This window comes from Vitis vinifera, chromosome 9, assembly GCF_030704535.1.
Source record: "Vitis vinifera cultivar Pinot Noir 40024 chromosome 9, ASM3070453v1".
In the NCBI taxonomy this organism is placed as follows: domain Eukaryota; kingdom Viridiplantae; phylum Streptophyta; class Magnoliopsida; order Vitales; family Vitaceae; genus Vitis; species Vitis vinifera.
The window spans coordinates 8830993-8858777 of record NC_081813.1 but is presented as its reverse complement, the minus strand read 5'-3'; the positions used below and the strand labels follow the sequence as shown (position 1 = coordinate 8858777).

Sequence of the window (27785 nt, the reverse complement as noted above, 5' to 3'; positions counted from 1 at the left end):
AGAACTTACCTATAAAAAAAGAAAAAGAAAAAAAAAAAAAGACAAATAGAACTGAATGTGAGATCCTCTTCCTTGTTGCATACAAGGAAATGCTCTCTATGAGGAGTTTTGTAGTGTACCATTGTGGTAGAATGGAGGCTTTCCCTTCCTATCCTGTATGGAACCCTTGGATCTCACTAAGAGTTAGATTTTTTGCTTGGGAAAATGGGTGGGGAAGAATTTTGGTAGTGGATCAACTCAAAAGAAGGGGGTGGAAAATTCCGAATAGATGCAACATGTGCATAGGAGAAGTAAGAAACAATTGACCACATTCTCCTTTATTATTCAAAAGTAGTCATCTTGTGGTAGTTGATCCTACACTCAGTAATAGAGTATGTGATGCAATCCTTAGTAAGGAAAGTACTCTTTAGCTGAGTATAGAAGAAGTAAGAAATACTTGACCACATTCTCCTTACTCTTCAAAAGTAGTCAGCTTATGGTAGATAATTTACACTCTGTTTGGAATGGAGTGGGTGATGCAATCCTTAGTAAGGAAAGCACTCTTGAGCTGACATGGCTCCTTTGTTGGGAAAAAGAGGAAGAAATCTTGAAGATTTGCTCCTTTATTCTTTTTTTTTGACCATTTGGAAGGAGAGAAATTGGAGGGCCTTTGAAAATATTGACAAAGCAAAGCGAGCTATCAAACAGTGTTTATGTTTAATTTTTGGGATGGTTGAAGGTGTATATAGGAGATTACACTTTGTTCATGTTGGACTTTATTGATTGGTTGAGCTTTAGGTTGTGGCTGGTAGTTGTTTTTTGTCTTTACTATGACCTCGTGGGGCCTTTTGATGCCCTTGTATACATTGTGTATACTTTAGTGCGTCCGTTTGTTAGGCTTTGTTCATTTAATCAACATATTGCTTTTGCCTATCATTTAATGAACATATTGCTTTTACCTCAAATGCATTCGATTTTACTCTTCTTGCACTCCTTGTGTTTTTGTCTTCCTTTTTTTTTTTTATATTCAATAGAATTTAGGTTTATAGTATTTGTAGTGGCTTTCAAATAAGAGTTTTGGATTGCTCTAGAAAATTTCTAGGGAGTCTTTTAGGTTTCTCTTTATATCAAGAAAGATAGTTTATGCTAAGATTTTCTAGGAGAAATTTATTTTAAGTAGTTTTTGGATAGGATGATACTGTTTGAGGTTGAAAAAAAGTAGGATTGTCATGTGACATTTTTCTAGTGTTTGAGACCTTGAGTAGCACTGGACTTGCTCTTGACAGTTTAAATACAAGATATTAGGGTGTCCACTTCCTTTGCAACTTAACCCAAAATGTTCTCTATGAATTTCCATTAAAAATGTGAATCTTTTTGTTGGAAATATAATGTCTATTTAGGAATGTTTTCACTTCTCTGATATTTTCTAGAACAAAAGTTTGTCTAGGAATTTGAAATGTTCTCAACTTGGTTTCTGTTTCTAAGTATCTCTTAAGAATAATTTTTATTTGGCATGCTTTATTTTCAATCATTCTTTAGAAAACAACCCCCAAAAACAACTGAAAACAATTAAAATATGTTATTAGAAAACAATCTATTTTCAAAACAATCCTCAAAAACACGTTTGGGAACAATTGACAACCAAAGGTGTTTTAATGTTTTTTTGTTCTCAAAAATAAAAAACTGTTCTTGACAACAGTGCCCAAACATAGCCATAACTTTAGTTTTCCCTAGAAATATTTTTTGAACATATTGTGGACTAGAGGGGAAAGGATATTATTTTATGAGAGTGAATTTATTCAAATTTGCCCCAAGTTTCACAATGAAATATCTATCAAGAATTTAAAGATGATACTTCCCCTAATCTATTTGACTCCCTGAAAAAACTGGAGAAAACATATGAAAAAACGCTTAAAAAAATGAGCGATAGGTTCTTTTCTCATTCTTTTTTCAGGTTAGCATTTTCTCTTTATTTCTTTCTGTCGATTCTTTTAGAGAATTATTTCCTTTTTTTTTTTTGGGGAAAAAAACCAGTCAATAATATTGATCTGTTTCTCTATGGTTTTGAACAGACTACTTTACTAAACCATATATTAACTGCTGATCACGGGAAACGCATTGCAGTGATTGAAAATGAGGTATGGAATCAATCTTCAATTGCTCAATTGTGATGAATTTATTCAGCTTTTATGTGGATTGGAATAAAATGATTTGGGATTTTCTGCTGAAAACTGTGATAGTTTTCAAGCTCATCTTGTTTAAAAATTTACTAGTTAATTAAGACCTGGTGCTTGTGGTGCCATCATCGAAATGGGTTATCTAAATTCACATCCTTTTGTTGACTTTGCAGTATGGTGAAGTCGACATCGATGGTTCTCTAGTTGCTGCAAAGACTACTGGGGCAGAGGACATAATTATGCTCAATAATGGTTGTCTCTGCTGCACTGTGAGGGGTGATCTTGTTAGGATGATTTCAGAATTGGTCAATAAAAAGAAAGGGAAATTTGATCATATTGTTATAGAGACTACAGGTAGGTATTTTTCTCAAACAACTTTATTAAGTTAATGTATGCTTTGGAGTCTGCAATTACCACATGTTCTCTTTTGATGCTTGCAAGGAAGGAAAAAGTGAGAACAAATCTATAAGAGAATTGTAAAAGCCTGTTGGTTTTGCATTTTTTTTCTTGGGCAAAATATAATTTATTAACAAGGCACCTTACAAAGAGAAACAAGCAAAGCATCACTAACTGGCTCCTTGGAGTCCCTCAATAGGAGCTGATTTCCTGTGGACAATCATGAAAATTTATAAGTTGGCCATGTTTTACAGTCCTCTGTAACAGCACATCCATAATCCTTGTTTTTCCTACCGTTAGTTTCAAACTCTTAAGCAGGAAAAAATCCTATTTTTTTTTTTTTTTTGATAGGTAAATAGATTTCATTAAGAGCCAGAGGCTAGAGAAAAGGCATACACGGAGTATACCAAAGACAAAGAAGCAAAAAACAAAGGGACAAAACAAACATGACCCTTGGTGGCTAGCCAGTCTACAAAATCTATCAAAGACAGAGTATGTTCCTCTATATACACCCTAGCCCAATTCACAAAAGTGTACAAAAAAATGGATTTAATGTCTTGATCGTTCCTCTCCATATCATCGAATGCTCTCCTATTTCTTTCTCTCCAAATGGTCCACATCAAGCAGAGGGGGGCAGCTCTCCAAGCTTTCTTCCTTTTCTTGCCCACAAAGGAACCATGCCAACCTAGGAGTGTTTTTTCCACAGTGGAGTGCATCACCCATTGCACCCCAAACAGGGAGAAAATTAGGAGCCATAACATTCTGGCTTTCTCACAAAACAGTAGAAGGTGATCTGTGGTTTCCTCCTTATATTTACACAAAAAGCATCTGTTGGGGATGCTCCAACCAACTCTCTTCAGGCGGTCCGTGGTGAGCAACCTATTCCAAGCCGCCTCCCAACCAAAGAAACTAGCCCTAATTGGAACCCAAGGCGTTCAAATAGTTCTAGCCGGGAAGGGGGGTTTGGTATCCCTTGAGAATGAGCTATAAAAGGACTTGACAGAAAAGGTTCCATTCTTGTTCTCTTTCCACCGGAACAAATCCTCCACACCTCTTCTAATGGTCAAGGGAAGAAGCTTGCTTAATAAGCTTTCGACTTCTCCCACCTCCCAATCATTAAGGTGTCTGTTAAAACGAAGCCCCCAGCTACCTCCTCCTTCGTCTTCCTCCCAAGCCTCAGCAACCCATCCTTCTTTGTTGACAGAGAGGTTAAACAAGATGGGGAAAGCTTCCTCTAGAGATTGATTTCCACACCACAAATCCTTCCAAAACTTCACTCTGGTGCCGTCCCCAATGATGAAGCGGGAATGAGAACGAAAATTCTCCCAACCTTTTCTGATGGCCTTCCAGACCCCCACCCCATACCGGTTTCTTGCATCTTTGGAGCACCATCCTCCCTCTTGAAGATCATACTTACTAAGGATAATTTGCTTCCATAGGGGCTCATTCTCATTAGCGAATCTCCACAACCATTTCCCCAAAAGGGCCTTGTTAAAAGTAGCTAGACTACGAATGCCCAAGCCACCTTTCTTTTTATCGGCACAAACAACCTTCCAACTCACCAAGTGAGGTTTATTCTCTAAGGCTCCACCGCCCCATAAGAAATCCCTTTGGATCTTTTCAAGCCTTGCGCACACTCTCTTAGGGATCACAAAGAGAGAGAGAAAGTAGGTTGGGAGGCTTGAGAGGGTGCTTTTCAGCAAGGTAAGACGGCCACCTTTGGAGAGGTATTGCCTTTTCCAGAGAGATAACCTTTTCCTGAATCTTTCTTCCACTGCATCCCACACCCTAATGGATTTGTAGGGGGCTCCAAGGGGAAGACCTAAGTAGGATGTAGTTAAGCTCCCTATCTTACAACCCAAGACCGCCGCAAGAGTCTCCATAGGAATGCCTTCCCCCACTGGGATGGCCTCTGTTTTATTCAGATTGACTTTTAAACCTGAAATCGCCTCAAACCACATGAAGGTCCAGCTAAGGTATTGCAACTGATCTGCATCGGCGTCACAGAAAATTAAGGTGTCATCGGCAAACAAGAGATGGGACACGAACAGCCCCTCACTTCCTCTTCCTCCCACTCTGAAACCGGAAATAAAGTTTCCATTTCTTGCACGGGACAACAATTGGCTAAGAGCTTCCATGGCCAAAAGGAAAAGATAGGGGGATAGAGGGTTGCCCTGTCTCAGTCCCCTAGAGCTACGAAAGAAGCCCGAGGGGCTTCCATTGATAAGGATCGAGAAGGAAGCCGTGGAGCAACACCATTTTATCCAATCAATCCATCTGTGCCCGAATCCCATCTTGGACATCACCTCCATAAGAAAGTTCCATTTGACATGGTCAAAGGCCTTCTCAATGTCCATCTTGAGAAGGAGACCCGGGATGTTGTCTTTCAATCTAGAATCAAGGGCTTCGTTAGCAATAAGAACAGCGTCCAAAATCTGCCTCCCATGGACAAAAGCATGCTGAGAATCAGAAATCACCTCCCCCATCACTGTTTTCAGTCTATTGGCTAGGACTTTGGCAAGCAATTTGTACACACTCCCTACCAGGCTGATTGGTCTGAAATCTTTTAGATCTTCGGTCCCCTTCTTCTTAGGAATGAGCAAGAGGAACGTGGAGTTTAAGCTTCTTTGGAAGGTCCCATGGAGGTAGAACTCCCTAAAGAGGCCTAAAATTTCTGGTTTAACAACGTCCCAACAGAATAACCAGAAGGCCATTGTGAAGCCGTCCGGACCTGGGGCTTTGTCTTCACAAAAACTGCTTAGGGCTGTGAAAATTTCTTCCTCAGAAAACATAACTTCTAGGCTGCTGGCCAAGCCTTCTCCCAGCTCCTTGAAGCTAAGGCCATTTATACTAGGCCTCCAATCCCCAGGATCAGAGAGAAGGGTTTGGTAGGCATTGCAAACACCTTCTTTTATCTCTGCCAAGGATGAGAGATTCACCCCGTTTACTTTAATTTTGGATAGGAAATTCCTCCTTGCCCTAGCATTGGCCATTTTGTGGAAATACTTGGTATTTTTATCACCCTTTCTTAACCAGATTTCTCTTGACTTCTGTCTCCAAGAAGTTTCTTCTAGAAGGGCCCATTTCTTATATTCCTCAAGATCCAGATTTTTAGCCTCTAGATCTTCAGGAGTAAGAGTGTTCTCATTCTCCTTGGCCTCCCACTGTTGCAAGCGGGAGAAGGCCTCTGCTCTATTGAAAGAGACGTTGCCTACCACCTCCTTGTTCCATTTTTTCAGGTCCTTCTTAAGAGCTTTGAGCTTCTCAGCGATGCAGTGGCTGCTATAGCCTTCAACCGAATATCCATTCCACCAGCTTTTTACTAGGTCTTTGAAACCATCAATTTTCAGCCACATATTTTCAAAGCGGAAGGGGCTTTTGCCTGAAGAGAAACCCCCAGCTTCTAGAATAATGGGGCTGTGGTAAGAGACCAGGCGAGGGAGAGCAGATTGTGAGATGGCTGAGAAGTGGTCCTCCCATTGGTCAGAGATTAAAAAACGGTCCAATCTAGAGGCAGCTTGAGAGTTCAAGCCCCCTATCCAAGTGAAAGGGCCTCCAGCCAGTGGGATATCCCTCAGCCCCAGCTCCCCGATCACCTCTGAAAATCTCCTCATATCGGCTGTGAGTCTAGGGGCATTTCTTCTTTCCTCTGGATATCTAACAGCGTTAAAATCCCCTCCTATGCACCAAGGGTCTTCCCAGAGGCCACGGATGGCTCCAAGCTCTTCCCAAAAGTCTTCCTTTTCACTACCTATCACTGGCCCGTACACTCTAGAGAAGATCCAAGAGAATCCGTCACTGCAGTTTCTAAAACGAGCAGAGATGGAGTACCCCCCACTTTCTACCTCCAAATTCTCCAAGACTCTGTTATCCCATATGAGAAGGAGCCCTCTTGCCGTGCCCCTTGCGTCCACTGAAGCCCAATTAAGAAATCTTCCTACTCCCACACTTTTCACCAATTGCGTGGAAACATCTTTCACAGGAAAAAATCCTATTAGCTTTGTTGCTTTTAGAGGTAAGAGTGACTTTCTCCTTTGGAGTGTACAAAGTTAACTTTGCCTGTTTATTCATAATGAATGCACATTGGCTTTAGTGTAGAGGTGCATCTTTGTCCTACATCCATCTCAATAGCATGAGACAAGCATTCATAAGCCTTATGATCTATATTATCACCTAGTAATGATAATATAGATAATAAGGCTTATGATTTGTATTATCATTACTAGGTGATAACAAGGGTGGCTGGGAACTGGTTGTCTGGTGAGGAGGAGATTAAGGAGGGGTGATCAATGCATTTAGTCATCTCTTTATTGAAAACAGTTACTAGAGACCTAACATTAATGGATTGTCTTTTGAGTCTTTGACTCGGGAGGAGGCGAGGACTTTGGAGCATCCTTTCTTTGAGGAGGAAGTCTTTTCAACTCTATCAACTTTGAATGGGGATAAAGCTTCAGGTCTGATGGGTTTACCATGGGTTTTTGGCATCTTTGTTGGGACTTTGTCAAGGGTGATGTGTTAGGCTTCTTTAAGGAATTCTTTGACCTTGGGCAGTTTGAAAGAAGTTTGAATGCTACCTTTTTGGTCTTAATCCCAAAAAAGGGTGGTGCAGATGATTTAAAGGATTTTAGGCCTATTAGCTTGGTTGGGATCTTGTACAAATTATTGGCCAAGGTTCTAGCAAATAGACTTAAAAGAGTGGTGAGAAAGTTCATCTTTTCTTCTTAGAATGCTTTTTTGAAAGGAGACAAATTCTTAATGTAGTCCTTATTGCCAATGAAGCCATTGATTTGAGGTTAAAGAGTGGTTCTAATGGCATTCTATGTAAGTTAGACAGAGAAAAAGCCTATGATCATGTAAATTGGAACTTCTTATTTGCGGTTTTGGATAAGATAGGTTTTGGTCATAAGTGGATTGAGTAGATTAATTGGTATACTTCTACAGCCAAATTTTTAGTTTTGATCAATGGGACTCTTGTTGATTTTTTCATAGCTCAAGAGGGTTGAAGGAAGGGGATCCTTTGTCTCCTTATTTATTTGTTTGGCTATGAAGGCACCTAGCTTTCTTCTTAAGAAAGCTAGGGAGGGGGGGTTTTCTTTCAGGATTTAAGGTGGGAGGCAGATGTGGCGAGGGAGTGGAGGTGTCTCATCTTTTGTTTGCGGATGATGCATTGATTTTTTGTGAGACTATAAGGACCAACTATTGCATCTTCATTGGGTCTTGATGTGGTTTAAAGCAATTTCTGGGCTTAAGATCAACCTTGAAAAAGGTGAGCTCATCTCAACCGGAAGGGTTCCTATAATGGAGGAGTTGGTGGATATTCTAGGATGTAAAATGGGGTTGTTACCTTCCAAGTATCTTGGGCTTCCTTTGGGTTCTACCTTTAAATCGACCACAATGTGGGACTTGGTGGAAGAGAGGATGCAAAGAAAGCTCGCAAAGTGGAAGAGACAATACTTGTCCAAAGGGGGGGGGGGTTGCTTTAACTCTTAACAAAAGTACCTTGTCTAGGCTACCATTTATTTCATGTCCATTTTTGTTGTTCTAAGAAAGATGTGTTGTAGATTGGAAAAACTTCAAAGGGACTTTCTTTGGGGAGGGGGATCTCTTGAAAATAAGCTTCACTTAGTGAGTTGGCGCAAAGTTTGTAAGCCAAGGGTGGAAGGAGGGCCAGACATTCAAAATCTTTCTATTTTGAACAAGGCTCTATTAGGCAAATGGAGTTGGAGGTTCATGTCAGAAGGGGAGCCCTTGTGGAAGAAAGTAATCATTGGTAAGTATGGGGTAGAAGAAAGGGGTTGGTGCTCTTTGGAGGCAAGGGACAGTTATGGCATAGGATTGTGGAAAGCTATAAGGAAAGGATGGGAAGCTTTCAAAAGCAAGATTTCCTATGTTTTGGGTAATGGAATAAGGGTAAGATTTTAAAAGGACATTTGGTGTGGGGACACCTCTTTGAGGACCTCTTTCCCTTCTTTGTTTGCTATAGTCACTTCAAAGAAGGCTTGGGTATGTGATGCTTGGAAGCAGGCTGAATTTAGGGGGTATTGGAATCCTCATTTTGTAAGGAATTTTCAAGATTGGGAATTAGGTTGTGTTGAAGCACTCCTTTTGCGTTTGCATGGTAAATCAGTGAGTAGGAAGGTGAATGACAAAGTGGTGTGGATGGCTACTAAGGGAGGCTAGTTTTCAGTTAAATCTTTCTATGATGGGATGGTTCAGAGGGGTTTAGATTCTTTCTCGGCAAGGCTTATTTGGAATTCTTGGGCTCCAATAAAAGTCAGTTTTTTTTTTTTTTTTGTTTGGGAAGCAACTTGGAAAAGGATTCTAATCATGGACACCTTGAAGAGGAGAGGTTGGACTTTGGTGAACAAATGTTTTCTATGTAAAGGTGAGGGGGAATCTTGCGATCCCATCCTTCTTCATTGTTCCGAGGCAATTTTGTTATGATAGTTAGTCTTCTCCTTGTCTGGAGTGGTTTGGGTGTCGCATACCTTAGTCTAAGTAACGCTACTTAGCTGGCATAGCCGATCCATTGGGAAGAGGAGAAAGAAGGCGTGGAATGTAGCTCCTCTTTGTTTTGAGCTTTTAGATCAAGAGCTAAAATTCTCTCTTTTATGTAACTTTTTAGAATGGACCAAAGGTGGTCTAAGACAAGAGTCCTTCTCTATGATTGATTTTATTGATTGGTTAGATTGCCAATAAGAGGAGGATTTTTGTGTTTTTTTCTTTGGTGCGCACATGTATATTTCCTATGTGCTTTGTGTAGCATTTTTTGGCTCTTTAATATATCTATTGCACTTTTGCCTATAAAAACAAATCTATATTATCACCTAGTAAATGTAACCAGATGAAAGGAAGTAGGGTGCTTTATTTCCATTTTGAAATCATGTAACCTTGTAGAGGTTAAGATGCTTTTAAATGGGCAACCTCAACTTTTTAACAACCTTCACTGAAACAACGTTCTGGCTGCTGCTGACATCAACAATAATATTGCATATCTTACTATGACAAAAGACTCTAGCACAAAAAGAATTGTCTTCTCCAACTTTCTTAAACCTCCAGCATGTCGTTGATCATTGCAAAGCCAATGACTCCCCTTGCACTGGAAGAATATTGTTTTGTCCTCTTCATCATGATATTCATCATGTTGGCCCCTTGTTGTTCCTTATCTCCCTTTTTTGTGGACATGGGTAAGCAGTGCCTCCCATTTTTGCACAAGCAAATGATCAAATCTGTAATTTTCTGCTTTGTTTTGAGGAACTTGAAGCAGTGTTGCTTGACATTCCAGGCTTGCTATTTCCTTCCCTTTTCCACTCCTTATCAACGTCAATATTCATGTCACTGATGGCAATCCCCAACTAATTTTATTTTCACTGAACAACACTTTTATTAGTCTCTGGCTCACCATTTAGGTTTCCAGATATGATTTTCTTTCACTGAACTCCAAACCCTTTTTATGTTTTTTGCCATCAAGGCATATTCTCAAGTATCTTCTAGGTTGACATGAACCACCCCATTTCATCTCAAATGGTTGGATTAGGATCCATTGGTTGTAAGATGTCATTTATTCATTACTTCATTAAACCAATCTGTATACAAAGATAGTCAAACTTGGAGGTTTGCTCCACTGCTTTCATGCCTCTTTGTTTGTATGAATGGAAATTCTTATACAACTCCATCATTCCTATCCATTTTGCTCCATGTTATCTCTATGTTTGGTATGTTGAAAGGGATTTCCTTCCTTTACAATCATAATGCCTTGCATAATCTTTGTATGATTTGAAACCACAGTGATAATTTTAAGACAACTAAACTTTTTTCCGTCCCTTTTTTTAATAAGTAAAAAGGTAAATGGTATAAATATCAAATAAGGATGCTATACACCAAGGTATTCAGGATGTATAGAAAGGGTGCCAAAAGGTACAACTTTAAAGGGAGAGAACAACCAAAAACAACCACTCCCTCCCTTACCAAGAAACCACCCAATCTGACTTTATTCCCTGTACTTCGTGTTCTACATCATGAAGTCTTAGGGCATATGATAGAGTTGTATATACACTTCCTTTACAGATATGTAGCATTTCGACTAGCTAAATGTGTTGGATTTCTCTGGGTTTTATATTCATGAATCTTGTTTGCAACTTCACAGGATTGGCAAATCCAGCACCAATCATTCAGACATTTTATGCTGAGGATCAGATTTTCAATGATGTCAAACTGGATGGCGTTGTTACTTTGGTTGATGCTAAACATGCTGATTTTCACTTGGATGAGGTTAAGCCTAAAGGAGTGGTCAATGAAGCAGTAGAGCAAATTGCCTATGCTGACCGTATTATAGTTAATAAGGTACATATGAACACTCTTATCTTGTTGCGCTCTGTAGTTCAGCTTTGACCTTTTTTTTTTTGATAGACAAAGAGAACCATTAGATTAAAAAATGCCAGAAAACAGGGGACGCTCCCTATGTACACAGGCTGTATACAAAGAAGGCCCAAAACATGGCAACAAGAGAAAGATAAAGTCTAATAAGGATTAGCTAAACAACAACCCTATCACCCAACAAATTCCGAAAAGAGAGATAGTCCAAGTCCAAATCCACAAATTGTTGAGACCACTCAAGCAGGGACCAAAGAAAAAGTTTCCTCAAGCTCGTATTTGACATCTCTTCCTCTAGGAAGGTTCTTCGATTTCGCTCTCCCCAAATACAACAAAACAGACAAATAGGCGCCATTTTCTTAATCTGCTCTAGTTGAAGCATCAGGATTCTTGAAAAGCCTATATGTATATTCTCTGGTCATAAGACAGCCCAAACCCAGCTCATGAACAGCCTGGTTTGTCACCATGTGCAATGTGGTTTTTCCATTTAAAGAATCTCATGGTACCAAAGTTCTGTAGAATCGCTGCAACAAGAAGTTGTTGTACAGAAAATCATGCTAAGATCCAGGATAGATTTAACTTCAGATGTTCGATTTGTTGTCCTAAAGCCTGATTGATTTACTTAACCATGATGCCACCAGATTGATCTTGTTGGTGAGCCAGAAATTGCTTCATTGGTCCAGCGGATAAAGGTTGGTACCTTGCTTCTTGCTTGGATGGCTTTCATTTTTCTTATTGTTTCGTTTTGGATGTGTTGGACTGTGGTGTGGTACTTTTGCTGAAAGCAGAATATAAATCGCTTGGCTCATCTCAAGCGGACAGAGTTTGGAAAAGTTGACTTGGATTATGTACTTGGAGTAGGAGGCTTTGATTTGGAGAGGTTATTTCTCTATCTTCTCTTTGTTGTAGGGCTTAAACATTTCCCTTGTCTATAAGCTAACTTATTTCTTAGGTTGCGGTTGATTTAGTGTATTTTCATTTCTAGCACTTAAGATAAAAAAATTCCATCTTTGATTTGTGCTTTATCTATTTGCTTGCTACTGGTGATATGCTTAGTTGTTTTACATTGATAGCTTTCATTTCTTCACACATGCCAACCACCACCCCACGCCCCCCAACCAAACCACCCCCCCTTTTCCTTTCTTTTTCATTTCTTTGTGTTTCATTTTTCTTAATACACTTTTGTTCAAAGGAAGGAAGGGGGTTATAGAGGGCCTAATCACATAAAATGAACTGAATGCTCTATTTTTGTACAGTTGTTTATCCTTTAATATTATCTGGTAAAAAACTTAGTTTTCTCTGAGAGTAGTTCAGTACTGATCAAAAAGCTATCCTTAATTGAAATCATCAGATAAGAGTCATTTGCATGTGGATGAAAGAAGTTTGAGAGCAGTGTTGTATTTGAGGTGTACCTCAAGTTGCTTCCATTTGATTTCCTTCTTCAGTAATGCATGAAAGCTGTAGTTGTTAAAGAAAGTCCAGGAGCGAAAAAAGCCCAGGGTACAGGGAGGTGCATGTGAAGTGCCTTGCTTTGCTTCAAGCAAGCGTCACTTGAGGTCCTAGGCATAGTTGGGCAGAGCCCAAGGCACAAGGAAGGCATACCTTTTATTTTATGCTCTTTATTATTTATTTCATGGATAAACAAGATAGTTGATGGTTCATAATTAACATCCACAACTAATATCCGAAAGTTCCAGAATCCAATTACTAAAACAGACATCCCAAAATCCAAATTATGGGTAGCACAAATCCTTTTGTTGAGCAGCTCCCAAGTCCTATCTCAGAAGCCTGCTCAGTGACTAACCCCAACTCCTCATCATATCACTTCTTGCCTGACTGCTCTTTATTACAAAATATTTTCAGGGGTGAGGCTGCAACCCATTAACAAACAATAATCCAACAGGGTAGAGCAAACAACAGTTCAAGATGGTGTCCAAAATAAGACATGGCCTTTTGTGGAAGTAGAACCTGTTAGCCAGATATAGATTTTCAAAGCATATGTCACAGCCATCTAGGCAATTTAACAAATTCTCAGTGAGTTTAAAGTTCATATAATTCCAAAAATCATGTTTTCTCAAAATCTCTAGTTTTTAAGACAAATACCCATAAAAAGGTCTTAACTACAATTCATTGAGTCCTAACGGACATAAAAGGCCCAGAAAATAGCATCTTGTTGGCTAGGATCAAATACTGTAGCTAGCCTAGTGTTTGATAACAAATGGTGCCTGAACAGATCACGGCATGGGTGCCTTAGGTCAATAATTTACCACCTATTGGTTAGGCACAATGTATGGTAACCCCCATTAAGAGATGTAAAGGTTGGCAGCTTGCCCCTTTCTCCCCTTGCCCACTAAGGTGAAACAGGTAATCCACACAGAGCATATTCAAGTGATTCTGACGCTATTTGTTCAAATAAACATATTCTCAGAAGCCAAGAACACATGCTCAAAGAAGTAGCTTGTTGTACGTTTTCAGGTTATTAAAATTCCATATGTAATAAAATAGGCTAAACTATATGATTTCCTTCACAGTGTTCTCAAAGAAAAGTTCTTACCAAAATAACAAGCTATATTACAACCCCTTACCCTTCACTGTAGTTGCAATTCTAAGGATTTTCCCTTGCTTTTATCTCTGGGCGACCTTTCCCTTAAAGTTAGACATAGAACTAATTTAGTTCACAAATGCTTTCACAATTTCTGATCTCAGGTCCTCATTTTGGTAATGGTGGATTTTTTCCATGTCCATTAATTGAAGCGTTGGTTCAATCCATTGAAATTCTTCCTTGATATCAGGTCATCATCTCATTCAATCAAACTGGACAAAATTCTAGATCACCAATCAAGTTACAGTTCCAAGAATCTGATTTCATGTCCCAAGTGTCCAAAATCAAGTTATTTTCATCCCATATATATAACTAAAGGCTTTGGTGTCTTATTAACATGGATTAACACTGAATAAATGATTTGAGACCTAGGTCTAGGGACTGAATTCAACTTATTTTCTTACTTTTTAGACATGCGAGTTTCCTACCTTTTTCTATGGTTGATTTCTCCACCTAAGACTTCTAGGTCTCTGGATTATGAAGAAAGGAATTAGTTTACTTACCATGTCTCAAAGTCCATTGATAATGCTCAAGGAAAGTGAGTTCTCTCTGTCGGTCTGTCTGTCTCTCCCTCCCTCTCTCTCTCTCTTTCTCTCTCTCCCCAGAACAATTGTCTTTTAAGGAGTCTGAAGACCCTATTTTTGCTTAAGCTCATTTTAGGTTTTCTGTACATTCCGACAGATTTGCCAAAGTACCTCTTAAGTTTTATTTAATTTCTTCTTAGCCTTGATCTAAAAGAAATCCTGTAATAACCTTGAATAATTCAGGATAGAAATTCCCCCTTCTTTATGGCCCCACAGTTACATAATACATATATCCTTCATTATTAGCATAACCAAGTAATTAATTTACCATGAAATCCAGAAATTTGGGTTCGAGGTATTGCATCATCTTTTCATTTTGATTTTATAGTTGATGCTGACCAAACCTTCTGCAAGGTTGTGAGGGGAAAGAAGAAATTGTTGCCGGTTACTTGATTGGAGAGAGAGATTTGTAAACTAGATCGCTTGGTCAATTTTAATCGCTCACCTCTCTCAGCAAAGGGAAGAGGGAGGGGCAGTGGGATCACAGTCTCCTTCTGTACGAGGTTCTTTTATTTTTTTCCAGTTGGGTTGCAGGGATTGGGATACTGGAGGTTCATGTGGATTTTTGTTAGGCTTTTGGGGTCTTTTATGGTTTGAGCAGTGTTTTTAAGCAATGGGTTGTTTCAGGGGGTAGGTATTTTCCCCCCTCTCTTTCTTGCCTTATGGCCTATACGGTATACGCCATGTGTACGTTGCCGTGCCATTGTGCTAGCGCTTTTTAATATATTCTATCTTTTACTTATCAAAAAAAAAAAAAAAAAAAAAAACCTTTTGCAAGGCAAAGTGGATGCTTGTCATCTAACATTTGTCATTATGGTGAGAAGTGAAGTTGGTTAACGCCATTTTCATCTACAATGTATTTTGGCAGATGGATGCAGACTCTAGTTACTCTGTTCCTCATAATAGTTTGTGTCAATCTCCAGCTTGGTATTGGTAAATCAGTTTCACTATGAAGGTAAAAGCTGTCGAGCAGATGTGGGAGCTTGAAAGGAACAAAAACATGCCTCTCTTGGACGATTATATCCAATGGGCTCACTTGTGCCTCCTAGGTGGTGCTTCTTTGGAGAATTTGGCAGGATGTCATAACAATTTTGGATATTTTTTGGTGGTATCCCATTTTGGCTAAACAAGGGATCTACCCTGTTTATTATTTGGTTTCTGTTTTCTGTCCTCTATAGAGTTTTAGTAGCTTGTTGATGCTTGAAAGAACTCCTGATCTGGATTCTTATTAGGTTCATAATTCTCTCTGCATATCATAGTTCCCTGGCCTTATTAAGTTCCCTTGGAACATAGGATTTTATTTTATTTTGTTTCCCAACTTTTTGAATAGAAATAGTGTTTTAGTTGATATATCCTCTTGATGGCTGGGAATTAGGAGCAGGTAGATGGATATTCTCAGTTTCACTCAGTTCTGAATAGTTGATGGGAAAAGAGCCAGATACTGTTGTAATTTTTCATGCGGGGATACTACCTTGATGTATATTTTTCAGGACTTGTTTAGTATTGTGCTGAATGAGGACACATGATGTGTGATTATTTGGTGAGGGCTGGACTGGCAATCACTAGTCCCTTGTTATCATTTGGAGCTTTAAGGGCTGGTAGCTAGAGGAGTTGGTTGAGTTTATGAGTCTGCTATATGAGATATTGGTGGGCAGAGCCAGAAAAGATACTATCAGTTGGAAGCTCAATATGGATAGAAGATTCTGTTAATATGCTTTTCAGGAATATGTTATTGAGGTTTGGTTGGCAGCTGTTCCTTCCAAATTAATTTTTTGAGTGAGAAGCAGCTTGGGGTAAAATCCTTACCATGGCCAATTGAAGCAGACCATATGAGTGTAACATGACTGAGTAAAAATATTCTTGCTTGGTGGTAAAGAAAGTTCCTGAACAAGAATGAGAGTAAAGATCGGAGGGTGCCTATCAAAAAAAGCAAAAAGAAAAAAAGGTTGGAGAGTTCCTCTCTTATGTTTGTTTTAGTGCCTTAAGGAGTTAACATGACAGAGAAGTCTACTGAGTACGAAAGTGGAAGGATAGCCTAGTCAAATCCTTATTTCTATGGATCTCATCCTCATCAGTAGCCCAGAGAGTTTCCTTGTAGGTTTTTATTTCTGCCTGTTCTGTGCAGGAGCAGCTTGACCTCACATTTTACTGTTTTATTTTAGTTTCTCTGCTGGTGTCAGTGTTTGTTTGTTTGTGTGCTTGGTTTTGTTTTGTTTATCTTTTTTTTTTTTTTTTTGGTCTACTTATGGCCTCATGTATTTACCTTTGGCATTGGGATTTACCCATGAAAAAGGGACAATGAAACAACAAAGAAGAAACGGTTCTATGCTCTTGACAGATGAAGTACTTTACTGTTTGGCTTCATGAAGACTTCTTTGCTCTCTTTCTGGCCTTTTGAGCATCTTTTTGTGACTTGGGGTTGTAAGCTAACATCTGGTGGAACCTTGCCAGGATTGAGAGTGCTGTCAATTCAGAAGGTGTGAAGGAAGATCATGCCACTCACAGCCACGATCATGATCATGACCATGATCACCATGATCATCATCATCATGAACATGACCACAGACATGGTAACTCTAAATATTTTTTCAGTATCCAGGCAAAAGATGTTTGTTCTTGCATGCCACCCAGTTTTGTCTTCTTGATTTCAGCCATGTTGTTATGTAGCAATAGTGATTTATATTTAGTTTTCTTACTGCTTTTAATGTGTGTGAATGATGGCTTTCTGTTATCTGTTGGCAAAGATTAGATAGTCCATGACACATAGGTAGTTTGTGATTTCTTGCCTGTTAGAATTTTTTGGATTCTCTCCTGTTTCTATTTTTGCTCTTGTAAAGCTTGCTCTGTTTTGTTTATACGTGTACTGGATGGGCACGGATGTTGATACTGAAATTTGTTGTTTTTTAAACTAGAACGAGATGATCTCAATGAATGAATCAAGTTATTGCATAAAGGTTTTTCAAAAAAAAAAATAAAAAAAATTCCTAACTATTTGAAATAATTTAATTTTTTGCTGCCAAAGAATATCTTCAATTCTCAAACCTTTTTTTTTTTTTTTTTTTTGTTGTGAGGAATTTTCTAAAATATAGAATAAGATTGTACCTATCTAATTATGCATTGGCCCTCAAGCATTTTTATGCTTGAAAGTTGAATCAGCTAACATCAGTCATAAAAATGAAACCTATTTGAAGAGGTGTGATAAGAGAGAAGTTCACTTAAAAGTCCACATGATGATATGGTCCCTGAGTTTCATGAAACGCATTTAACTGTGGAGAGTGGTTGCTTAATGCTGGCAAACACATGCTATTATCCATTTTAGCTTTTGGATGGCAGGGAAAGAATATCCACTTTCCCCTAGCTGGTCTTGATACAAAAAAACTGTCTTCAATTTTTAAATACTAAGTCAATGAGAGAGGCATATCCATAAAAAATTTGATGTTCCAATAATGTCATCTAGGCAATGAAAGCAATAAATAGACTGCTTCTAAGAGGGGAAACTCATCTTTTAACTGATAAATATCAACTGTGATCTTCTTCTCTTTTATTTCTTTGATAGGAAAAGATCAATTATATTCATAACTCCTAACAAAAGGGCGCATGAAAGCATACATGGTGTATACAAGTTGCCAAAAGGCCAAACACAACAAAGGGTTACACAAAAAACGGCACTCTTGCCTTGCTTAGAGCTCAATTAATAAATGAAGTTTACCATTGATAATGAGCAATTGTATATGTATGCTTTAACCGACTCCAAAAAATTAGATATAAATGATTGCTTGATTCACATTTTTTATTTTTCAAATGCTCTCCTATTTTTCTCATTTCATATTGCTCAAAATAAGTACATAGAAGTTGCTCTCCAAGTGTTCTTCCTCTTCCCAACAAAGGATCCATGTCAACATAGAAGGGCATCTCTAACTGAGAACATCATCACCCACTGCACTCTGAAAAGAGCATAAGTTAACTGTTATAGTATAACTACTTTAGAACAATGAAAAAGGATGTGATAATTCATTTTTTCTTCCCCTTTACATAGGTAGTATCCATTCAGCATCCTCCAACCCCTCCTTCTAAGTTGATTCAATGTCAACATTCTTCCCTGCATAATGGGACCTGTGGATTCCAAATAATGCAGGAGGGGAAAGCCTCTGTTACTCCCTTTGACAAGGAGGAATATAGATATTTAATTGTGAATTTGACACACTTTGAATTTCCCAGATCATATTATCCTCTATATCCCTAATGTTGTTTGCGCTTGTATCTCTTAAAAAAAGTCTCCACCTCACCCAACTCCTAATTGTGAATGTCTTGTGAACTTAGGGTTCCAACAATCTTCCTCCACATTCTGCTCTCACACCTTGGCTACTCATGCATCTTTAGCAATCGCTATTGAAAATAATTTAGGAAAGACCTTTCCTAAGGATTTGTCACCACACCACCTATCCTTCTAAAATTTCACCCTTCAATTGTTTCTCACCCTAAATAAAATCTTATTGTTAAACACCTCCCACTCACTTTTGATCAATGTTTTCAGAACCGGACCGGTCATTGAACCGAAAAAGTTACCGGTTCACTGGTGGTTGAACCGCGGTCGAACCGGTGACGTCATAAATATGTAATTTGTATATTATTAAAATTAAAAATAATTATAAAAATTTTAAAATATATATGAATAAATTAAAAATCAATTATATTATTTTATATATTTGATATTATCAAATTAAATCATATTAAATGAAATGTGTATAATATTTAAATGTGAATATATTAAAAATGAAAATTTTAACTAATTTTATAATTTTAAAAAATATTATATTATTTTTATTTAATATTATAAAAAAATTTAAAATACAATATATATTGTTTTGTTTGGCATATCAAATAACAAATCGTGTGTAGCCGAGTGGTGTCCTAGTTTACTTACAAAACCTGAGGTCCCAGCTTCAAATCCTCTTGGGTGCATTTGTTAATTTTTTTTCATTGATATTAGTTTGCAATCCCATATCAGATTCTGAGAGAAATAAGGGTGCAAAGGATGCCTATAAAAGGTATCCTCATTGAAAGCCACAACATCATCCCATCTTGTGGGCTCAAGACTCAGCCCACTTAAATAGTTTGGATGGGTATAGGCTTTGTCATACTAAGACATGGCCTAGTATGGTTTTTTGCCTAAAGTTTTTATACAATGGGGTCCTCATGCTTGCAAAATGATGGGCCAACTTGGACTGTTCGGTTCGTTTAGAACCGTCCGGTTCCACCGGTTCACCGGTCTGACCGCTGGTTTAGGCGGTCCGTGACCGGTTCAATGTTAAAACGGTCTAATAGGGTAAACCGGACCGGAATTGCGACTGGTAGACGGTTGAACCGGTTGGACCGGCCGGTCCGGTCCGGTTTTTAAAACATTGCTTTTGATTGTCTTCTATAACCTCACCTATTACCCTTCCTTCACTCTTTTACTTACCATCTGCCCTTTTGCTCCCCATGCTTTCTTGTAATCACCCGCTTCCAAAGGGATTCACTTTCAATTGTGAATCTCCAACACCATGTACTAAGAAGAATCTCCTTTTTAATGGACAAACTTCTAATACTCAAGCCCTCACCCCTCTTTTCTATGCAGATTGTTGATCAATACACTGACTGCAAGTGGCTTTCTCTTAAGTGCTCCTCCCCTCTAAAGGAAATCCCTTTAAATATACCCCAACCTTAAAATTGCCATTCTTGGTATGAAAAATAAGGAGTAGTAATTGGTACACTAGATAGGGTGCTTTTTATCAAAGTTATCTTCTTCCTTTCAATAGTTACTATCTCTTTTGCATGGGGAGCTGTTTCTAAAATCCTTCCTCCACTACATTCCAAACTCAAGGAGATTTGAAAGGAGCTCCCAACAGAAGGCCCAAATAATTTTTCGGGAGAGTACCCACTCTACAACCGAAAACCCTAGCCAGGTCCTCTATATTAGGAACCCCTTAATTGGCATCAACTCAAGTTTCTCCAAATTAATTTTTAAACCTAAGATTGCCTCAAAACCACTTGAATGCCTAGCTCAAATACTCCATGTGCTCCTTACTGGTACTATGTAGAATAAGGGTATCACAAACAAATAATAGGTGGGACACTAGTTGAAAACCTCGCTATAAAGATCCTTTCCTTTGCCCTGTTCAAGATATAAGATAGTGGCTCCGTGGCCAAAATGAAATCATAAGAGGAAAGAGGGTTACTTTGTCTCAAACACTGGAACTCTAGAAAAATCCTATTGGGATTCTATTAATCAATACAAAAAAGCAAGCCATGGAGATGCACCACTTGATCCATCTTGTTCACTTAGGATTAAATCCCGTTTTTTCCAAGATCACGAGTAGAAACCTTGATTGCTATGATCATAAGCCTTTTTGATATTCAGTTTACATATTACCCCACTCTCTATGGTTTTCAACCTTGAGTCAATGTCTTTATTTGCTATGAGGATCACATCTAAAATTTGTCTACCCTCTACAAGCACATGTTGAAAATTTGAATCCATTTTTCTCACTACCTTTTTAGTTTATTACCCAAGACTTTTTCTAGAAGTTGTATAGCCCCCTACCAAACTAATTGATTTGAAATCCTTTAAATCTTTGCACCTCCTTTTTTTGGGAGTGACACTATAAAAGTGGCATTTAAGTTTCTTTTGAAAGAGCCTAACTTATAGAACTCTGCAGAAAAAGCCCATCACCTTACTTTTCATGAAATCCCAACAAAATTGCCGAAGCCCAGGGGCTTTATCCCCACACAAACTGTAGAGGGTTGAAAAGACGACCTCCTCAGAAAATAGCCACTCTTTTATAGAAGCATGAATGCTGCATAATCATTAATTAGCAGCTGGAGAAATACTTCCATTTCCCCCTGACCCACCCTGACATTCATTCTCAAAAAAGATCTGTACTAAATGATTGCTAATGATCTATGTTTTTATGTGTACATAGATCATGTGGCAAATATTTATGAAAGTTAATATGTGTTTGTTAGGATACCTATAAAAAAAAAAAAAGAAGATGTTTGGTAGGACATATGCATGCAAATGGAGGGTGTGGGGTGTGGGGGGTGACATGGCTCTGCTGTTCTATATGTAGAAGGAGATGATTAAAACTCATGCCATTTAGTATTGTGTTTAACTCTGGTGGAGATCTTACCTTGAAGTTGGGTACAGCTCTTGGGAGTTTGAACACTTCACTTTCTAATTATGAATGAAACTAATGATTTACTATTGCCCCAACAAGAGACAAAGAAAATAGAATGATCTGGTTAATATAATCGTGCAGTGTCACTCATCTGACATTAAGATAGACACAAACACGGATTAGTTTTCACAGGTAGGGAACACACCCAAATGCCTAAAAATAATCAATCATGCTACCTCAAAATGATGAGTTAATAAAAATTTGTATGCAGTGGAACATGTGTTCATCCTCGCAAAGATATGCCTTTGCTTGGTTTTGACGCTCTCAGAGATGAAGATTATTTAATATTTTTTAAAATACACATTAGGCTTATGCCTATTATACAGATTGGCACAACAACCAAAATTTATTACCTCACTCTCTAATTTGTTCTGTCCCACTTCTATGTTTCTTAATCCAATTACAAGTTACACACCTACTATAAACTAGTAATTTCCATCTGGTATAGGTCTTGTGTTTGTTATTTCATTTTACATCAACAATTACTTTTGACATCTGTTAGCTGTTTTGTTATTATTCTGTGCTCATATTCTGGATAGGTTGCTGAATCCCCAAGCATTCAGAATGCTACTTAGGGCATCTTGGATGCTGTACTATTTTTTCTTTAGAAACAAAATAAAATATTGGAGTTATTCAGAGCTCATGTAAGAAATAAATTAGACAGATGAATTCGTTGCTCCCAATCCTGTAGAGTGCTTGATTTGTCAATTTCCATTTGATGTTAAAACTAAACATCTCGTCAGCTGAAACAAAAAGTATGAAACTCCCAACTCAAGTTTCACTTTTGATGCCATTGTGTTTTAATCTTCGTTTGTGATATAATATCCATGAACTATTGCTGAACGAAGCTTTTAATTGTACTTGCCCGTTTATCACAAGACAGTATAATTCAAGGTCCCACAAGGAAGAACAAATAGCATTCTGAATATCTGGTCTATTGTTGGGTTCTTAATTCAACAAATCTCTATGGCTCTTATACTTCTAATGACAGTAATGAGTAATATTGATGTTTTCAACATTGACATGCAGAGCACAATGATCACCATTCCCATGATCACACTCATGACCCAGGTGTTTCTTCAGTCAGCATAGTTTGTGAAGGGAGCTTGGACCTTGAGAAGGTTGGTTTTAGTGTTTTTGCAGGCAGTTTATATGCAAGTTCTTCATAACTGCGTCTAAAATTATGGTCCAAATTTTTTATATCCTTGACCTGACCTATGTCAGTTTATGAATGATGAGAAATCATTTATTCCTTTTCCATGGAAGCTCTTTCGAGGGGCATTTTTTCCAATTCAGATTTTACTTATCTCAGGACATAACATATTGATAATATTGGACTGATGAGTTGGTTCCTTATTTTTTTTTTTCAGGCTAACATATGGTTGGGTACATTGTTGTTGGAACGTAGTGAAGATATATATCGGATGAAAGGTCTCCTTTCTGTTCAGGGTATGGATGAGAGGTTTGTCTTTCAGGTGGGTTTGATGCCATATATCTTGGACTTGTTGGTATCTGAAAATTCTTGGTTCTGGATGGTACAAAATGATCTGTTATTTGTCTTACATTAAAATTATTTCATTCTCTTCCAAGTTGATTGATATCACATCTTTATTTTTGTTGCTGCACTATACTATATCATCTTATAAAATCTTATACAGCCTTCTTTTTTTGATGAACCATTAGCCTTAAGATGACACACTAGAAATTGTATCAAACTATTTTCAAAGGAAAATAACCTAATAAAACTGATTCATCTACCAGGGGAGGGGAGAGGAATAATTTTCAACCCAGTAAAGTCTTATGTCAACTTTGCTTGTATGCACAATATTTGTAAAATTGTTGGCTATGATTTCTTCGTTTACATCAAATCAATACTGGTTTTAGCCTTTTCCCTTGTTCTTATAGTGGCATCAATTTTTATTTTTTGAGTTTTGGTTCCAAATTGTAGCTAGGCATATGTATTTATGTGTTGTGTGTCATCTCCATGTTCCAAGTTTCCATATTTCTGATCATTTCTCTCATTGAAAAAAGTATATGCAAAAAGCAAAATATGTTAATCGAAAGTTTTTTTATCATCAATCATCATCATTTTTAATGTCAATATTCTAATAAGTCAAATGACAATTCTCTAATATTCATTCAAGAATAAATTTATTTAACCTTCAACATTTCATGTGTGCCTTTGACAACAAATATAAATCTTTCTTATGTAGAATTATTTTACCTTTCCCTCCCTCTCACTCTCTCCCTCCCTCCCTCCCTCCCTCACTCTCTTTCTCCCTCTCCCTCTCCCTCACCATTTATTTTATGATCAATCTCTAATCTTAAAGTTCATTTTAAATAATTAATATAATAAACCTTTTAAGAATTTTTTTTTTTAAATTTGATTTTCCCTTAAAAACTATGAAAATAGTTCTATATATATATATACATATATCAATCATTGTATCATAGTATCACATATTTGTGTATCATGTATCTGATATATGTGTCCGAAGATATACTTATAAGATATGACATGTATAGATTTCCATAAAAAAATTATTACATTTTTGTATCATATCATTTGTTGTATTGTATCTCACAAGGTTTTAACAAACACTCCACTTCAAAAATTGGTAACTTTGTTATAGTCTCTGTAACCAAATCCAGCGTATTTAGCACAAAATCGCTGTATAGATTATATGCTAACATCCGTGGACAGGAGTTATGATGAAGTATGACAGATTGTTGCCAAACCACCTCTAGCATTGGAGTAGCTGTTTTATTGTCTAAAACATGCCAATGCTTGAATACTTTATAATATCTCTTGGAACTATGCTAATATGGCCTCAAGCTAAGGTCTCATGATCAAGGGCAGATCTGTTATGGTTTTGGCAATTTTCTGTCTTTTTTTTTGCCTTCAAGTTGCTTGTTTCGTTCTTATTTTTCTAATTTGACTATATCTCATCACAAATTATTTAACTATAAAGTTTGTAAGATGCCATGTCCTTTTGATAATAACTCAACACCTAGCATTAAATGTTGACCAGGTAAATATCTTGCATGGTGAGGTTAATAGACCTGACATTTCCCTTTGGTATCAACAATGCAATTTGTGGTCATTTATGTTACATAAATACTTCGAAATATGTGAGAACTTGCATTGGATATGAATATGTAACTGACAAGTATGTCAATGAAGGAGCAGAAGAACAAACCTCTATCTAATCATAAGCTTAGACTAGTAACTGACATTCTATCTTAGTCATTACTGCAGTTTGGCCTGCCTAGAGGCTTGACTCAAATGGTGAAGGGTTTGTGGGAGGTTTCAGATTTGAGTCCCAACGCAAAAGTTTACCCATCAAAAATTGAAAAACCTTCTGTTTGGCCTATGAAATATATTGGGAGGAATTGAAAAGTAAGATATTTAGTAGTGTCCCTGTGTCCTAAAGTCTGAGAATTAAACTGATGTGACACTTAGATGCTCATGGGTTTGCACAAACCAGTGTCCATGTAATATAACTGGCGACTGTTTGAAAACCTGTGGACATTTTGAGGATTGGCATCATTACATATGTCAATGTAATCTCGATGGATGCTAGTTCTATATCTTTAGTTATGACTCAGCCATGGCTACTCCTGGAACAGACTACCATGAAAGGCTGCATTTTGTATTGGTCCAGACATAGTGAAAACAATTTCATGTGCCTGATGATGTTTCCTTTTAAATTGTTACCTCTTGTTCATCATTTCTGTTTAGCATGTCAGATTTTCTTTATTTATTTGGTGTTATTTAGAGTTTACCTTCAACAAATGAGTTTGTTTTCTATATCCTCTAGTTTCTTACTACATTGAGTTGCCCTTAGAATTTCCTTTTGAAATTACATGTTGCACTGATTGATATTTTATTCAAGTTTTGAACAATTTTATTCTCTTTCTTTTTCTTTAACATGTGAATTATTCTATAACAGGGAGTTCATGATATATTCCAAGGTTCACCTGATCGGTTATGGGGCCCAGATGAACCAAGAGTAAACAAGATCGTGTTCATAGGGAAGAACTTAGATGGAAAGGAATTAGAAAAGGGTTTTAAAGCTTGTTTACTGTCAAAATAAACTAAAGACAATCTGTGAATATCCTTTTTAATAGATATTCTCCATTAATCAGCCTGTTGCCCTGTTTTGACAGTTGAAGACTGAATAATTTTGACAAATTAATACATGCTGGAGCTCAAGGAAATCCATGTATCTTTGTGAATACCATATTTTGTTGGGTTTATGGAGAAGATTAATTAATGATATGCTATTCCGTATTCCTTCAGCCGAAGTTCCTTGTAGAACATCCATTTTGGTTTGAATAATGGATCCTTACAGCCTTCTTGTAAGCATTATAGACGTTCATTTTTATTATTATTATTATTTTTCTTTTCTCTTTGGGTAGCTGAATGTACTTGATGGTCAAAGAGTTGGGGCTTTACCAAGGATTCTCATGTTAGGGATCTTATTTTCAGGACCCTTCTGTTATCTACTGTCTATTTACTCAAGGAAGTGTGTTCTCTGAGTGAGCTCGTCAAGATGCTCTTTCAGCGTGGTTTTGAATTTTTGGGTGCCTATATAAACTGTCCATGAACTTCAGTAAGCTGGTTTTAACCTTTTAGGTGCCTATCATGGCATTTGAGCTCCCAATTGAAAAGGGAACTGTAAGAACATGTTTGGAAGGTGGGAGCATGGAATGAGAATGGAAAATCCATTTTGTTGTATTTGGATTACTAATTAGAATCAAAATGGAATGCATGGGCTGAAGAATCCTAATGATGCAATTTCCTCTTCTTGGTATATTTGTATCCTACAAAAACTGACAATCAGCTATGGTTCATTCAATTTTCACATTCCTTATACTGAATTCCTCCTAGTTTCTATATTTTGACCATATGTTCTACATTCATGGCAGCATTTTCTTTTTGATTTTTACCCCATTCAAGCCCTATTGAACTCGAGGTACAGATCTTAACTTTCCAACTAGCTATTCAAATTTAAGGCCATGAAATCAGCATCCAAATAAAAAAGGGAAAATATTATTGTACTCACTGCATCTTCTCCAAATATGGCATGCTCCTTTTTGGGTCCTGCAGCAAAGACTGCACCTTCAAACTACTCCATTTTTCTTTACCTTAAACTTGTAGGTTGGCAGTGCATTTGAGAGCTTGTAATGTTTATATTTTATCACAAAATTGTTGAAGGGGGATTATTAATGAACTTTTTTTAATCGATAATTTTGCTTCATTTCTTACTATTTAGATTCCTATTACTTCTTTTGATTTTATTTGTCTCAAGACAACTTTGAACTTCATCAAATTTAACTTCGAGTTGATTCAGAGTTGTCAAATTCAAGATAAGTATGCATTTAAAGTTGATAAAACTTTTGGAATCACAATTACACGAAAAAGTACTAAAAAAGCATTTGAAAATAATTTGGAAAACATGTCAAATGGGAGAGACTGTTCAAAAGATCAGGGACATCATTCAAAATGATTGTTCAAACAGTCCTTTGTGTTTTTTGTTTTCTTACTCTATTTTGTTTTCAAATTGTCTTTTTTTTTTTAATAAGTAAAAAATCATTTTGGAATGTTTAAAAGGTTTGAAACTCTCCTAATTGATTATCATGGTTTTTTGGATGTTTTACAATTGGGAAATTATGCACCATAGGATTCTAGGGTTTTCAAGTATAATGGGATTTGTTTTATAGAAAATTTATTGACTCCAAGAAAAATCCTTAGTGAATGAAAACTCTAAAAGAGCAATAGTCATTCTAAAAATCCATTTGGTTTCAAGAATGGTCAAAAGATTTCACCATGAAACTTCAATAAGGGTTTCCACCAAAGAGCATATGAAGTGATGCAGTAAGGATGTGAAAAGATAGTGCAAGTGTTGACGGTAGTGGTGGAGCTAGAGAGAGACTTGAGTGATGGAGGGCCAAAATGCTAACACAACATAGTGGTGGGTATGGATTTTATACACAATGCAGTCTAAAATCAAATCCCATACTTACAATAACTTTTTTTTTAGTAGGTCTTAACAATTAAGTAAAACAGTGTACTTTTCTTATAATTAGTGGATTATTTTACCATTTCTCGAAATTAATGAATTATTCAATAGTTAGGAGACCACTTACGATCTTCTGCACAATACAATTAAAAAGGTAAAAACAAAGTTCCCAAAAGCATATTTATTTTTTGGTGATGAATGGTTGCATGATTTTCCTTTTAGTATATTGTTAGATGATTTTTTCATATTATATTTTATATTTATTAATACAATCAAATTTTTTTTTAATACATACATGAGATTGTTTGCTCTTAATAAATAATGTATCTAAAGGACATACTAAAAGTTATTAACAAAGAATTTAATTAGAGATTAATTCAGGGAATATTTATTCATCATTGTCCAAGTAATTTCATATGCTAGGGTTACAA

The 27785-nt window shown here is 37.1% G+C and overlaps 1 protein-coding gene across 1 annotated transcript in view; it reads left to right on the top strand.

Moving 5' to 3' along the window:
* LOC100249806 (uncharacterized) overlaps nucleotides 1-25630 on the top strand; it is a 30206-nt gene extending 4576 nt beyond the window's left edge. Inside the window, exons 2-10 of the mRNA XM_002268764.5 lie at nucleotides 2052-2117; nucleotides 2330-2510; nucleotides 10699-10895; nucleotides 11567-11617; nucleotides 11714-11805; nucleotides 16563-16681; nucleotides 22358-22449; nucleotides 22699-22803; nucleotides 25282-25630. Coding sequence (XP_002268800.2) covers nucleotides 2052-2117; nucleotides 2330-2510; nucleotides 10699-10895; nucleotides 11567-11617; nucleotides 11714-11805; nucleotides 16563-16681; nucleotides 22358-22449; nucleotides 22699-22803; nucleotides 25282-25425 — 1047 coding nt within the window. The 3' untranslated portion in view covers nucleotides 25426-25630. The remainder of the gene's footprint in view (nucleotides 1-2051; nucleotides 2118-2329; nucleotides 2511-10698; nucleotides 10896-11566; nucleotides 11618-11713; nucleotides 11806-16562; nucleotides 16682-22357; nucleotides 22450-22698; nucleotides 22804-25281) is intronic.
* The last annotated feature ends 2155 nt before the right edge of the window (nucleotides 25631-27785 follow it).